The sequence below is a fragment of the Argopecten irradians genome, chromosome 2, assembly GCF_041381155.1.
Source record: "Argopecten irradians isolate NY chromosome 2, Ai_NY, whole genome shotgun sequence".
Taxonomy (NCBI): domain Eukaryota; kingdom Metazoa; phylum Mollusca; class Bivalvia; order Pectinida; family Pectinidae; genus Argopecten; species Argopecten irradians.
This window is the reverse complement of record NC_091135.1, coordinates 41654782-41670419: the sequence shown is the minus strand read 5'-3', so window position 1 is coordinate 41670419 and position 15638 is coordinate 41654782. Positions and strand designations below refer to the sequence as shown.

The following is a 15638-nucleotide window of genomic DNA, read 5'->3' as shown; positions in this document are numbered from 1 at the left end:
CACTACTTTATACTGTGACTTTGTCATACTTTTCGGAGGAAATGACATGAATTGCGCACACAAAATAATGACGTAACAATCAATACCTACCCGCAAGGGAGCTAACTCTGTAATATGCAAAGATGGAATAGCTCATTCACCCCTGAAAATTCATGATGAACTTTTCCAGTGTGAGAATCAGAAGAGTTTAAATGTGTCTTTGGGGGTGAATGGGTTAATCAAACCTGGGTAGCTTGATTGAGTGGAGCTTGATTGAGTGGTGAAAACATACTCCCCTTACACAAATGAGTAAAAAGTATTAGGTCATCTGTCTCAACATGGGGGTTTTGTCTGGCTTTGTGATTTCTTACTTTTAGTTTAGTTCAATCTTGTATTACAGTCCAGCCTTGATTACTAGATGTCCATGACACCAATATAAAACTGTTTGAGTATCCTCTGAATCACTTACTTATCCTTAAATATTTATTCTGGAGCTGTGCATTTCTTTAAATAAATTAAAATGGTCAAATTGACGAGGCTCGTTTGTATGTTTCTATCGTCACCAACAAACATGATAAATAGAAATTTATATATTTGTGTATTGTTGCTTTTCAAATAAATCTTATTCTTCAAAATGATAGCTTAATGATAAAAATTAAGTTTCGATTGTTTGTCAATATATTTTTAGGTTATGTTTAATTTTTTCATGGATGGTAGTTTGTGTTTACGATTTTGTTGTTATTTGTTTAAAATGTTATATGTATTAACTGTTTTTACAGATGTTAGATCGTGTGTATATGCAGTTTTTGACCTTCATGGATGACCCTGCCTATAAAGATGAACACAACATACAAACAGAACTGATACGTACCCTGGCACGTGTCGGACCAAACGCAGAGCCTCGCTTTCGGGATGAATGTGAGTACTGCTTTTTCTTACACAGTTTGCTGTATTTATCCTGAATGATGATTCAATGGTACAAGGTTATAATAATATACAAAGGTCCCATGTGTAATTTTACAATTAAGTTATGTGGTCATTTCCAACTATCTTTTTCATTTCTCATTCATCAATATATAAAGTAAAATTTTTCACCACTGCTCTACTGAAGATCATGTTTGGACAGATACAGCAAACTATTTTATAGTGAATTTATATCTGTTGTTTTGAATTTTTCTTTAACTCCAAAGGAATTTGGGCGTTGAGGTCTCCAACCACTAAAACATGTCTCTGTTGTGAGAATCAGTCATACGAATCCAAGACATGTTCTAATGCTTCTCTGTAGATTCCAATAGGTAGATGGCATCAATGTTCCTATGTTGAAAGCATGCAATCTATCATTCCTTTGTATTGAGCAGCATATAAGTTTTCCCTCAGTGGGAACTTAGGGTCATGAACTGTTAGAGTGAATGTAGTTATGACTGTATAAATATTATTTCTTGATATAGGGAGTCAAAGTGGTAGATATGCTCTCTTTTTTAGTAAATAAAAAAAAATAGTTTAACATTTAACATTAAACTTATTGGATTTTGATATTTGAATTCCATTATTACATAAACTTTTTCTGGCAAATTTGCTTTAATACATTTTAGTACAGAAAGTTTTATTTGAACAAGAAATATTTAGGATTTTGTCAGTGAGGGTTTTAGCTTCAAATTAAAAGAAAGTTGTTTGAGAAAAAATAGCAAAATTATGAATAAGTCTGCTGCAGTACTTTAAACAAAAATATAAGTTTTGTTGTTGGAGTTTCATGTTGCTTTTATGACTGGTTAAAGAAATTTGTTATTTCATCTGTTATTTGATAGACCACAAAACCCCACTCCTACCATGTGGCATGGCTGATACAGTGCCTCTATAGTATATTGGCCTGTTATGTCTATACTACCAGGGGACCTGCTCCTGTCCACACTATATAGAAAGGAAATGAGAAATTTGTACTTTCCTGTGGAGTATACAGAGATTTTTGTACTTCTCTAATGTAAATATCTCCTACAGTGTTATACAGTAAAAGGATATGTGAATGATTTATAGCTTGTGCATGAAATCAGAAAAAAAAATAGTATAGAGAAGACATTGGTTTTATACGACAGATATTTTCTGTCACCAAGATGGTGGTGCTATACATCAGAGGAGATAAAAAGTGGCAGGGAATCAGGTAATACAGGGACCAATATAGTCTGTCAGTTACATTGCTGTACAACATCATCACCAGGATATTGCCAATGGGATATAGTCTCGTGAGATACATGTATCTCCTACACACTGAAATCCATAAGAAATAGTGTAAATGTTATGTCTTGTACTATTTTATCTACAGGGATGATTGGCTCCTTTGACAGTTGTATCTATGAATCTGCTACAGCACATACAATTGTGTGGAAAGTTTTCTTGTTTTCACTGTTGCATGGAACCGCAAATTTTGATGAAAAAAAAAATTATGAACTAGAAATATTTTTACTCATCAAATAATTTGAAAATCATGTTATATGTCTCTAATAGCTTTTTTAAAATCCAAGATTCTATGAGAATTCGGATCCTTGTGGGAATTCTAATATCCTTTAAAGTGAAATAGTTAAATTTTGCTTGTTACGAGCATTTTCATTGGCTTAAGAATTTACTTTATCAGCCCATAAAGGAAAAAATGGCGTCGCTGTTTGTAACGTTGCTTCTGATTGGCTGAGATGACGGCGTAATGATTTCATAGACAAAATAGTCCCAAAATGAATTCTGAATATTGAAGAGATTATATTAAATAAATTGAATTATAAGGATTAATTTGAATAGATTTTTTATGTTATGGAGATATAACACAAAAATCTGAGTGTACTCTCATCATAAACCGCTTCTAGAGTAGACTCAGATTTTTGTGTTATATCTCCATAACATAAAAAAATCTATTCAAGTTAATCCTTAAATAAATGATTTATCCATTTGCACTTATTTCATCCTCTCTGACACAGTGTAGACGAGGACACAAAAATGTCTCCACATTGCTAAGCCTATCTTATCTACATACATTTGTATATTCATACTCTTTGGATTTATTTTTGCTAGTTAGACGTTATAAGTATCTACACAAAAGAGACTGTGAATGTAACTGATAATATGAGAATGACCTTGTACGTTTTATATAACAGGGAACAGTAGGATATGATAGGGGTAATTTGATCAAAAAATACTAAAAAGTCCTATACACTCCATGTAATTCTTAGATTATTGTTTCCCAGTTTCTATATTTAACATTTACCAAAAAACGACAATAAGCCTGTGATCTATCAAGGTTTGAATGTTGTTTCACGAGAAGAAATCCTACGGGTGGTCATAACTTGACTGAGATGTAACGATGAGAAGTAAGGCTGCTGCTCAAGACTGAGGCAGGCTGTACACTATAGCTACTGGGTTGGTCTGTTCGGCTTCATGTTACCAGCTTGGTATAGAGTGATATAAGTTGATACTCAGGAAATGTATAAGGTGAGGGTTGTGTTACCTCTTGGTCAGTTTGAAACATTGGTTATATACTTGGGGACTAAATAATCATACCGGGGTCTGTGGTGGTTATAAACCTTCCACCTCTTGGTTGAGAGCTTAAATCCCATATGAGGCAGTTGCCAGGTGTTGGCTGCTGGTTGGTAGTTTTTCTCTGGGTACTCTGACTCTGTCCACATATAAAATTGGCTGATCCTTAATGGACTCTGGTTGTTTGTAGGATGTTAAACTAAAACAAACAAACTGTAATGGTTCTTTTTCTTGGTTTGTGTTTTTAGCTCACCTGGCCCGAAGGGCCGGTGAGCTTATGTCATGGTGCGTCGTCCGTCGTCCCATGGTGCGTCGTCCGTCGTCCGTCCGTCCGTCCGTCCGTCCGTCCGTCCGTCCGTCCGTCCGTCATCATTTCCTTTAAATCGCTACTAGTCATAGAGTTCTGCATGGATTTTAACCAAATTTGACCACAAACATCCTTGGGGTAGGGGAAACAGAACTTGTATAAATTTTGGCACTGTCCCCCCCGGGGCAGGAGGGGCGGGGCCCAATAGGGGAAATAGAGGTAAATCCTATAAATCGCTACTTGTCCTAGAGTTCTGCATGAATTGTAACCAAATTTGACCACAAACATCCTTGGGGGAGGGGGAACAGAACTTGTATAAATTTTGGCTCTGGTCCCCCAGGGGCAGGAGGGGCGGGGCCCAATAGGGGTAATAGAGGTAAATCCTTTAAATCGCTACTTGTCCTAGAGTTCTGCATGGATTGTAACCAAAATTAGCCACAAACATCCTTGGGGGAAGGGGAACAGAACTTGTATAAATTTTGGCTCTGATCCCCCGGGGGCAGGAGGGGCGGGGCCCAATAGGGGAAATAGAGGTAAATCCTTTAAATCGCTACTAGTCATAGAGTTCTGAATGGAATGTAACCAAATTTGGCCACAAACATCCTTTGGGGAAGGGGAACAGAACTTGTATAAATTTTGGCTCTGGTCCTCTGGGGGCAGGAGGGGGGGGGCCCAATAGGGGAAATAGAGGTAAATCCTTTAAATCGCTACTTGTAATAGAGTTCTACATGAATAGTAACCAAATTCTGCCACAAACATCCTTGGGGGAAGGGGAACAGAACTTGTGTAAATTTGACTCTGGTCCCCAGGGGGCAGGAGGGGGCGGGGGCCCCAATAGGGGAAATAGAGGTAAATCCTATAAATCGCTACTAGTCATAGAGTTCTGAATGGAATGTAACCAAATTTGGCCACAAACATCCTTGGGGGAGGGGGAACAGACCTTGTATAAATTTTGGCTCTGACCCCCTGGGGGCAGGAGGGGCGGGGCCCAATAGGGGTAATAGAGGTAAATCCTTTAAATCGCTACTAGTCATAGAGTTCTAAATGGAATGTAACCAAATTTGGCCACAAACATCCTTGGGGGAGGGGGAACAGACCTTGTATAAATTTTGGCTCTGACCCCCTGGGGGCAGGAGGGGCGGGGCCCAATAGGGGAAATAGAGGTAAATCCTTTAAATCTCTACTTGTCCTAGAGCTCTACATGAATTGTAATCAAATTTGGCCACAAACATCCTTGGGGGAAGGGGAACAGAACTTGTATAAATTTTGGCTCTGATCCCCCAGGGGCAGGAGGGGCGGGGCCCAATAGGGGAAATAGAGGAAATAATCCTTTAAATCACTACTTGTCATAGAGTTCTGAATGGAATGTAACCAAATTTGGCCACAAACATCCTTTGGGGAAGGGGAACAGAACTTGGTATAAATTTTGGCTCTGGTCCCCTGGGGGCAGGAGGGGCGGGGCCCAATAGGGGTAAATTTTGGCTCTGATCCCCTGGGGGCAGGAGGGGCGGGGCCCAATAGGGGTAATAGAGGTAAATCCTTTAAATCGCTACTTGTCATAGAGTTCTGAATGGAATGTAACCAAATTTGGCCACAGACATCCTTTGGGGAAGGGGAACAGAACTTGTATAAACTTTGGCTCTGGTCCTCCGGGAGCAGGAGGGGCGGGGCCCAATAGGGGAAATAGAGGTAAATCCTTTAAATCGCTACTAGTCATAGAGTTCTGCATGGTTTGTAACCAAATTTGGCCACAAACATCCTTGGGGGAAGGGGAACAGAACTCGTTTAAATTTTGACTCTGGCCCCCCGAGGGCAGGACGGGTGGGGCCCAATAGGGGAAATAGAGGTAAATCCTATAAATCACTTCTTGTCCTAGAGTTTTGTTTGGATTGTGACCAAATTTGGCCATAAACATCCTTGGAAGATGGGGAACAGAACTTGTATAAATTTTGGCTCTGACCCCCTGGGGGCGGGAGGGGTGGGGCCCAATAGGGGATTTAGAGGTTAATATTAAAATTCCTTCAGAAAAGAAACAATGAACCTGTATTCAGAACATTACTTGGCATTACAAACCAGGTGAGCGATACAGGCCCTCTGGGCCTCTTGTTCTGTGAGTACTGTGGATTTCCCCGACAAAAACCTAGTATAACCTTCAAATAACCTTGGGTATTAACAAGACATAAGATAAAACCAACCATTGCCAGGTATGTGCATGTCTCCCTTTGTTTCTTTGGGATACAGAAGCAAATAAAATGATTTAATGATGAGAAATCTTGAGACATAACAAAGTCAATTTTATCTTAAATTTTAATATTACTATGAGATTTGCAGTAAATAAATGTGTATATAAACAATTTTGATACCAACATGAAGGAAAAGTAGAGTACATTGAATGGTTGTTCATTAGATATGAGATAGGCACTGTGTATGTTCACTGGTAGTATCCTGTCACCACCCTGGAGATAGAATGGATAGATCCAGATCAAAGGTAGAGACGGACTCAAGTTAGGAATTAGGGGTGGCAGCATATAGATACTGTAAAAAGTCAGTATAGTCACCATGATGTGATAAAAAAAATTTTGAGAATGTTTTTTTATTGCTTTACTGGTATGATGATTGTATATGTAGGAGTGGTAAATGTTTGCTTAATCAATATACATGTGTAATAAACCCTATAAACAAGAAATGGGAACAAAACATGACATCTTTTTGCTGTAGTCTGCTGACAAGGTGTAATGCATAAAGAGAAGGAAATTGTGCCAATATTTAAACTAGTACTATTAGCAAAAGCTGATTTAAAGTTAGGTGTCAAAGTTAAAATGTATGTTTATAGCTGACGTACAAGTAAACTGATAAAAGTGAACATGTAAATAATTTTCCTTGTACCGTATTTTCCCTATTAAGAGCGTCTCCTCTAATAAGTGCGCCCCCACGTTTTTTGCTGAAAAAAAATCAACTAATTTCATAAAAATTTTGTGCCAGATTGTTACTACTTGTCTTTGCAGACGCTAATAAAATACTGTTTCACATCAATCTGATGCTTAACAGCTATCCGATCAGCTATAAATTTATTGCATTGGGCAACTTAGGACATCTTTACCAAGTACAAATAGAAACAGCGAGAACGCCATGTTCAAAACAAAATGGTCACTTGAATGCCCCACACACGTGTATGGATGAAGACTAACTGGCAACAACATTTCAGCGATGTCTATACAGGTTTTATGAATACTTACTGTATATCTATGATAAAGGTTCCTAAATAACAGGAATGTTATCATTTCTATAAGCATTTTATTGTGTGCTCTTGTCGGTATTTCCCATCTGCCACAAAACGAAAGTAGTGATCGAAAGCACCGTCCGCCATTTTGTGTACGCATGGTAAACAAACAGGCTAGCATGAAATGCCAAAATTCCGTGAAACAGACATATTTAACCAATGTTTAATACTCTTCTGGTGCATACATTTCTTCATAATTATGTAATTTCAATAGTTACTTGACTTCAAAACGTAAGTTGGTAATAGTAAGTTTCAGAAAAATATGAAACTAAAAGCAATATGACTATAGTCTGTTTCAGAAAAAAACATCTAAAAATGGTTTCAAATAACAGCGCCCCCCCCCCCCCCCCAAGCCATTTACCCGCCCGCGCCCTCATTAGGGAAAATACGGTATGTAGTATTTGTGTGGCTTCATGAACATATGCTCTCTCCTATAGTGTTTTAATGATTTGTAAAATAATACAGAATGCCTGAATGATAAACTAATATTCAATGATAAAAAACAGGTACAAAAGCTATATAAGCAAGCTGAGACATATAATGTACATCCCAGGTGGTAATCTCACTCACAGATCACCGAACATAGTCTAACACCATAAATCAAAGGGTAACCGTTGGTGGAAAGTTCCATAGCAGAAAAACAAACCTATAATATAATGCATTTTTGTTTCATAAAATGCATTCTCTCCCAATTAATGGCTGAGGATATGAATCAAAGTGATATGGTTAGGTCAGAGGTGGTAGGTCATAGGTCATGTGATTGGGTTTATGAAGATAATTTTAAAAAGGATGGTTTACACATACAGTAAACGCTGATAAAATCTGTTTTATAAAGATAAGTTGTGGTATTATTTCAGATAGAATTTACTCTAAGACTGAATTATTGTGTTCCAAGTATGATCAGGTGACTATACCATTAGCTTCATTTCATACAATATTTTTACTTAGTATGTTGTCATGGTGTCTACAACATTACAGCCTTATTTCACACAATATTGTTATGTTCTCATGGTGATTAGAACATGCAGCCTCATTTACAAAGTACATTGTCATGGTGATTACAACATACAGCCTCATTTCATACAATATTTAAAAAAAATTGTGATGTTTTCATGGTGATTAGAACGTACAGTCTCATTTCACACAATATTGTTATGTTGTTTCATGGTGATTAGAATATACAGTCTCATTTCACACAGTATTGTTATGTTGTCATGGTGATTAGAACATGCAGCCTCATTTATCTAGTACATTGTCATGGTGATTAAAACATGCAGCCTCATTTCACACAATATCGTTATGTTGTCATGATGATTAGAACATGCAGCCTCATTTACCTAGTACATTGTCATGGTGATTAAAACATACAGCCTTATTTCCTGCAATATTGTTATGTTGTCATGGTGATTAGAACATGCAGCCTCATTTCATACAATATTGGTATGTTGTCATGGTGATTAGAACATACAGCCTCATTTCACACAATATTGTTATGTTGTCATGGTGATAAGAACATGCAGCCTCATTTCATACAATATTGTTATGTTGTCATGGTGATTAGAACATGCAGCCTCATTTCATACAATATTGTTATGTTGTCATGGTGATTAGAACATACAGCCTTATTTCACACAATAGTGTTATGTTGTCATGGTGATTACAACATACAACCTCATTTCACACAATATTGTTATGTTTTCATGGTGATTAGAACATACAGCCTCATTTCATACAATATTGTTATGTTGTCGTGGTGATTACAACATACAACCTCATTTCACACAATAGTGTTATGTTGTCATGGTGATTAGAACATGCAGCCTAATTCTATACAATATCATTGTCATGGTGATTGAAATTGGTAGTTTTAATTATATTCAGTTACGTTCCATCTGTGGAACCATATTTTGACAAAGCTTCAATAAGATTTGAACTGACTTGTTTAAGTACATAAAAAATGAATGAATTTCAATGTATGTACAAAATATCTTACCTGATACATGTAAATGCAAATATTGAACCTTTTGTGCTATAAACAATTTACAAGATATAGATCAAACCTTGTCTACTTTTCTTGTATACAAAACTGTTATAGTTTTATACTAAGTGATATCATTCATACTTTCCCATGCAGCAAGCTGACTTCCATACTTGTGTTAAATTTTCCACATTGTGAGGTGACTTCCATAGTTGTGATAAATTTCCCACATTTTATTGCGAGGTGACTTTCATACTTGTGTTAAATTTCCCACATTTAATTGCGAGATGACTTTCATACTTGTGTTAAATTTCCCACATTTTTTGCGAATTGACTTCCATACTTGTGTTAAATTTCCCACATTGCGAGGTGACTTCCATACTTGTGTTAAATTTCCCACATTGCGAGGTGACTTCCATACTTGTATTAAATTTCCCACGTTGTGAGGTGACTTCCATACTTGTATTAAATTTCCCACATTGCGAGGTGACTTCCATAGTTGTGATAAATTTCCCACATTGCGAGGTGACTTCCATACTTTTGTTAAATTTCCCACATTTAATTGCGAGGTGACTTCCATACTTGTGTTAAATTTCCCACGTCCATAGTTGTGATAAATTTCCCACATTGCAAGGTGACTTCCATACTTGTGTTAAATTTCCCAGATTGTGAGGTGACTTTGCGATAACATCCAAACACATATTTGTTTTCTACACTCAAAGATGAAGCACAGACAATAAATCCATTTGTGGTTTTGAAATCTATATACTTAGATACTTTTATTGCACAAGTACCTTTATGTAGCACTAGGAAAGCATTTTGTTTTCTATCCTTACGAAGCTTTCTTAATCATGGCAGTTGTCGTAGTGCTGGGACTTTTTGTGCTGTTTTCTTGAAGCTTATGATTAATCAATAAGAATTTGTTGAATATCAAATCCAACTTACAAAAATCAGCAATGGTCTTCTGATTTCACTTCACACACCTGTTGAAGATCAGCAATGGTCTTCTGATTTCACTTCACACACCTGTTGAAGATCAGCAATGGTCTTCTGATTTCACTTCACACACCTGTTGAAGATCAGCAATGGTCTTCTGATTTCACTTCACACACCTGTTGAAGATCAGCAATGGTCTTCTGATTTCACTTCACACACCTGTTGAAGATCAGCAATGGTCTTCTGATTTCACTTCACACACCTGTTGAAGTACCAATACCAGTGGCAGTGTAGATTTTGGGACGTGCACCCGCCGTACTGTTAATAGAATTTGTAGATCGAGTGACTTCGATGGATGAACCTCTTTTCCTTGTCGACAGTTGGTAGCGTTTATTTGACTGGCAGTATTTGAAGCAGCTCATCATATCCTGTCGCATCTTCTTACAGAACACAATGAAGATGTACGGCTTTAAACTTAAATAGGCAAAGTCCATTGTACGAAGGACTATGTCAAACAGAGCAAAATTTAAATGCACTTCAGGAAATTTGGCTAAGACTGACTCGATGGCCAAACATGATGAGTTTATCAGGAAATACATTGATAAAATCACTGTGGCTTTCTTCATGTCGTGAAGGGTCTTTAGATCAAGGAAATACTTGCTGAGTAATGATTCCACTTCATCTTGGTTGCTTTTCCTTCCCATGTTTTGGACGATGTGCACAGAGCACACACACAGGCATGAAAACACTGCTATCATGGGGATAGCATTTCGAACGATGAAGTCAACGAGAGGCCATATAATCGTTCGGAAATCTTCCGACAGTTCGTAGTTGTCATGACAGTATGGTGAGGTTATTTCCGGGGACTGACCAGGCAGGCTCAACCCTACTGTCCAGAAGAAGTGAATGTTGAGACAGATTAGTAGAACAATGATAAATAGAATGACGGCTTGTGACCGCTCCCGCATACACATCATGTACATGTGCCGCGGAAACCGCACCGCTATCAGTAATTCCACCGAGGCCGCGACAACAATCCATGACGACATGTGATTAAAGAAACTCAGGAGAAATGTGTACACTTTACAGATGGAGTTTGATATGAGTAGAATATTCCAGCTGAGATTTTCGTCGGTGACCTCCTCGAACCACTGGTTCCCACAATGGACGTACAACTTGACCAGGTCAATACCGAGGAGAAGAGAGAGGTACACACAGGTCGACCACACGGTATGACTGTAACGATTCAGCAACACAATACAGGGGAACGATCCAACGGTACCCAGGATGAGAAAGACAGCAAACACGTAGCGGAATACGACTTGTCGAATCTTATACTCAGGTCCAGTGGACGCAGACTCAAAGCCTTCGTAATCATACTGGTCACTCGTGTTGCCCAGACTAGGATCTGTGAAATATAAAACGAACATTAACTTTTAGTTTAAAGTTTAAGATTCTAATGTATTTCAAAATATTAGTTATTTCTAACTTCTGAAAGAAGATCGTAGATTTTAATGCCCTTGTCATATAATTATTGTGTGTGGAGGGGAGAGGGAAGGGAGTTAGAGACATACCAGTAGTCTGTCATGTTCCAGCCCCTCCTGTATTCAAAACATTTCAAGTTTATCTATATTGAACAAAATCTAATACATACACCAAGAGTCGAGCCAATAGTAATTATGCTACACATCTTTATCTTTCAATTTGCCATAAAAATGGCACAATCTCTAATTTAAAAACTATGCATGCAAAACAATTCGTCTTATCACAATTTGTCATTATAACTTTTCAGAAATGATTTTTCACCTGTTGCCATGATCAATTCTATCAAATTGAAATTTGTAAAACAGAAACTGGCTGCCAAACTTTCATAAATGTAATTGCCTTTGATCAGAAAAATACAGCTAAATCATGTAGAAGTATTTCAGATGTTACAGATGTTTTCTTAAAATGGAGATTCTGATGTTTTAAATAGCTCAATTTGATTGAGATGAATAACGCAAATTAATACTGGTATAAGCAATTATTTAGATAGGATTGGTTTCTTTGCTCATTAATTAGGAAAAGCAAGCATAACAACTTAATCATTAACAAACGCAGAAGAACCTGTCTTTTGGCTAATTTTGACAAAATGGAATGAAAAAAGGGAAACCTATAATATAAAATCTGTGAATGAAATTTATTGATTTTACATGTAACAGATCTTTAGGCAAAAGGCAAATCAAATTATCTTTAAGTTTAATCAATTTAGACAAGATCTATCATATTGTGTAATCAGGTTTGTTTTGTGTGTCTTGATAAAGGGGCAGATCGCCTCGAAAATTTGACAATTTTTTTTGTCCACACGGTTGGAATTACTTCTTTGTCCCATAGACAAGTTAGTAAGATTCTTTTTTCACATCAATAGTGTTTTTGAAATATAGACAAAAACAACTTTCGATTTTGTGGATGTATATTTGGTAAGGTAGGTAAAATCCAGCTTGGATGTGACATTAATTTGATGTTACAAATTGATTATAGCATAATTCTTACCTCTTAAGTATAAATTATAATTATGAAATTTATGACTGTGTGACATGGCAGAACATGTCAGTGATTTATTTCTGATCTCCCATGACATATTTAGTATGTTACCATGGTAACTAACTCTCCTAGAAAACATATCAAATTCACCCTTAAAAAGCTTCAATTACCAAAAGGTTAGAGAGAATAATGTCAGTTTTTCAAAGGGGAATTATATAAAGTTACCATATATAGATTCCTTGAATCACTCTTGGAATTTTTTTCTTTATTTGCACACAAAAATGATGAAATTAAGGTAGCTCCATACTTTTGGTGAAACCCATGTCATTTTTTTCTAATAGGTATTATTTTCTTGCATTTTTCATGTAGATTTCAAATTTGTATAGAAAAATGGGTGTTCTCGAACTACTTTTTGAGATATTTGAGCTTGAAATATACCATCCGTACAAATTTGCTGGCCGCAAAAAGAAAAATTCATAAAAATATGTTTTCCGTAATATTAGGGTGAATGTAGTCTCAATCCTGTTGATTTTTTGTCATTAATTTCTAACGATAAAACAATATACAAAACTATTGTATTTTTACAAATGCTAACTAATTTTCTTTATTGCCGAGGACCGTTTCTATTCGTAATTATCATGTTTTGCCATGTTTTTACCCCTAAAAAAACCAGTGAATAGGCAAAAAAAGAAATGAAAACCTATGTCAATTTTACAATATTTGTATATGATATGCCTAAGGTAATATGTTTTTCAAATATCATATAAAAACATGGGGTCCTCGATCAAAATTTCACAATTTTGTAAGCTTAAAGTTTGTAACTCATAACCCTACCCCCATTTCATCCAGGGCTAAGATTGGTCATATTTGACTATTTTTTAAAAATCATGCCACAAGAAAACATTCTACATCAGTTCATATGTTTTTGTCATATTCTATGTGGTTTATGTCTGTTTATTTTTATGAGTTTCTCCAAATTTTGTGTTTTAAAGAAATCTGTAGGCGATTTTTTTAGAATTCCGGAATTTCAGTCCGGACGCGGCCCCCTCTTATCATTTATTGCGACGAACCTTACTTCTGGTGTTTGAAAGTCCATTCCCATTTACGACAGGGACCGCAAAAACCTCAGAGATAGCATGTTATATTCACTTCATTGCTTTTATTTGATTTATTTAATGATTTTAAACATTCAATATTATATGTAGACAATTTGCACCGATTGAAAAAATATCCAAGTGGAATGTCGTAGCGTATCGGAAACCATTCTGAACCCAAAACAACCTCGGCAGCTTCCGGTTTAGCGTCATATGAATTGGCGCGGTTTTCAAAAGTATGGACCTACCTTAAAAGACAAATTGGGAAACAACATCTAACGGTAAATTGATACACCAGTTTCAGTCTCTAAAATTATTTTGCTGAGGGAAAGCTGCATCAGATAATGTGTAAAGGTAGAAATGATTAGTGATACAAAACATAACATAGTATACATTTCAGTTAATTAGAAAAAAAAAATACTCTCACACATAGAGTGCTAAAATGAGTACCTGGAAAATAACCACTGACCACTGGTTAGTACCCGACAACTATCCTACATGGGTTTCTGTACCCCCGAACATTAAAATGTCTATGTTTTACTGTTTGATGAACTATTATTGTACTCTAATGCGTGCAACAGGTACTGGCTTTGTGTAGCTGTATATAAATTCCTTACAAAAGAATAAAAGATTGATATCTGGCTTATTGTGGTAAATTTAGAGCTTTCACGCTCAGCATGTTAGGTATAAAGCTACGGCTGGTTCCATGGAAACAGGAGACAAAACTCCTGATAGAGTTTAGAGGCTGGAGGTGGTAGAGAATAGGTATAGACTAGGTCGACTGTTATAAGTTTGTATCATTGTGGGTTGCCTATCCTAATAACTTTTATATTGATCTTAACCAGTCTGATTGGAATTATACCTTGACAGAGGAAGATATTAACTCAGATTTAAACTTGATACACACGGCTATGATTTCCAGGAATACAATGTTTTTGTGACATCAATTCTAGTTACGCCCGCCTCTAGTAAATTGTGCTGCAAGAATTGCAGGCTTATACAACTACGAGACAAAAACGATACTTCTCAAAGGCTGTGGGTTAGGCTTTAATTCTTTCTCTTTGTTTGTTGTGGAAAGTAAATATGATTGGATGAGACTGTGGTGCATAATGACTTTAGATGATAGATATCCAGTTTTGGACCCCTGGTGTGGTTCACTATAATTTTCAATTACCCTGGTGCGTCTGGGGGTTTATAGTGCATATCACTGTCAGATAGAAGCCTAGTAGGACAAGAGTCAGCCATCCTCTGATAGCAGGGTCATTGATTCTCAATCTAACCTCAGGCAAATTGAGAAATATTAAAAACTCTTCATCACTGTCATTCTCAATAACCTGATCAGTAATTGTCACTCAGCATGGCACCATGTTTTATAATTAATGCCTTAACGTTGGTACTTTAGTTTTGTCATGACCATTTGGTTTGTTATGTGCTCCATTAATAGCTGGCAAGGACCATTTAAGGGTGTGCCAAGTTTAGGAAGCTGAAAGAAGAGTTCCAAGAGAAAAACCACCACTACTGATTTCAATGGCTATTGAAAATGTGTCAGAACATCTTAACTTCCCAGTCAATACAGCTTCCTAAACCGTTTAGATGACGACATGCTAATGTGCAGAAACTATTCTGTTTTATACTATCAGCCCAAAGTGACAATGATAATGCCATCTTAGCCCTTCGATTAGGTAATCAACTGTCTGATGTTAATCTCCTAATGGAATTCCTTTTCTAAGTGACATATGACCATAACAAAATTTTGACCTTGATAACATTTTCGAAAAATGAAAAAAAAAAAAACACAAACCATTTAATATTCTGTTTATTTTATCTTTAAGGCAAGAAATGAAATTATTCTATCTTTAAGATAAGAAGCAAAATCACAAGCGTGTGTGTTGAAAAAGTTTTGGAATCAATGTGTCCTTGAATTCTGGTATGCATCATAACAAGACGACATCCTTTTAAATTGGCTGATGTCTATTTTTTGTACATTCTTTTAATAACCGGACGATACCTGATTTTTAACATTTT

At 36.5% G+C, this 15638-nt stretch overlaps 2 protein-coding genes across 5 annotated transcripts in view; one reads left to right on the top strand and one right to left on the bottom strand.

Moving 5' to 3' along the window:
- LOC138315524 (RAB11-binding protein RELCH homolog) overlaps positions 1 to 15638 on the top strand; it is a 174607-nt gene that overhangs the window by 19723 nt on the left and 139246 nt on the right. For both annotated transcript variants that reach the window (XM_069256610.1, XM_069256609.1), the window contains one exon: positions 759 to 897. In XM_069256610.1, coding sequence (XP_069112711.1) covers positions 759 to 897 — 139 coding nt within the window. The remainder of the gene's footprint in view (positions 1 to 758; positions 898 to 15638) is intronic.
- LOC138315525 (uncharacterized) overlaps positions 7457 to 15638 on the bottom strand; it is a 99568-nt gene continuing 91386 nt past the window's right edge. For all 3 annotated transcript variants that reach the window (XM_069256611.1, XM_069256613.1, XM_069256614.1), the window contains exon 3: positions 7457 to 11404. In XM_069256611.1, coding sequence (XP_069112712.1) covers positions 10251 to 11404 — 1154 coding nt within the window. In that variant the 3' untranslated portion in view covers positions 7457 to 10250. The remainder of the gene's footprint in view (positions 11405 to 15638) is intronic.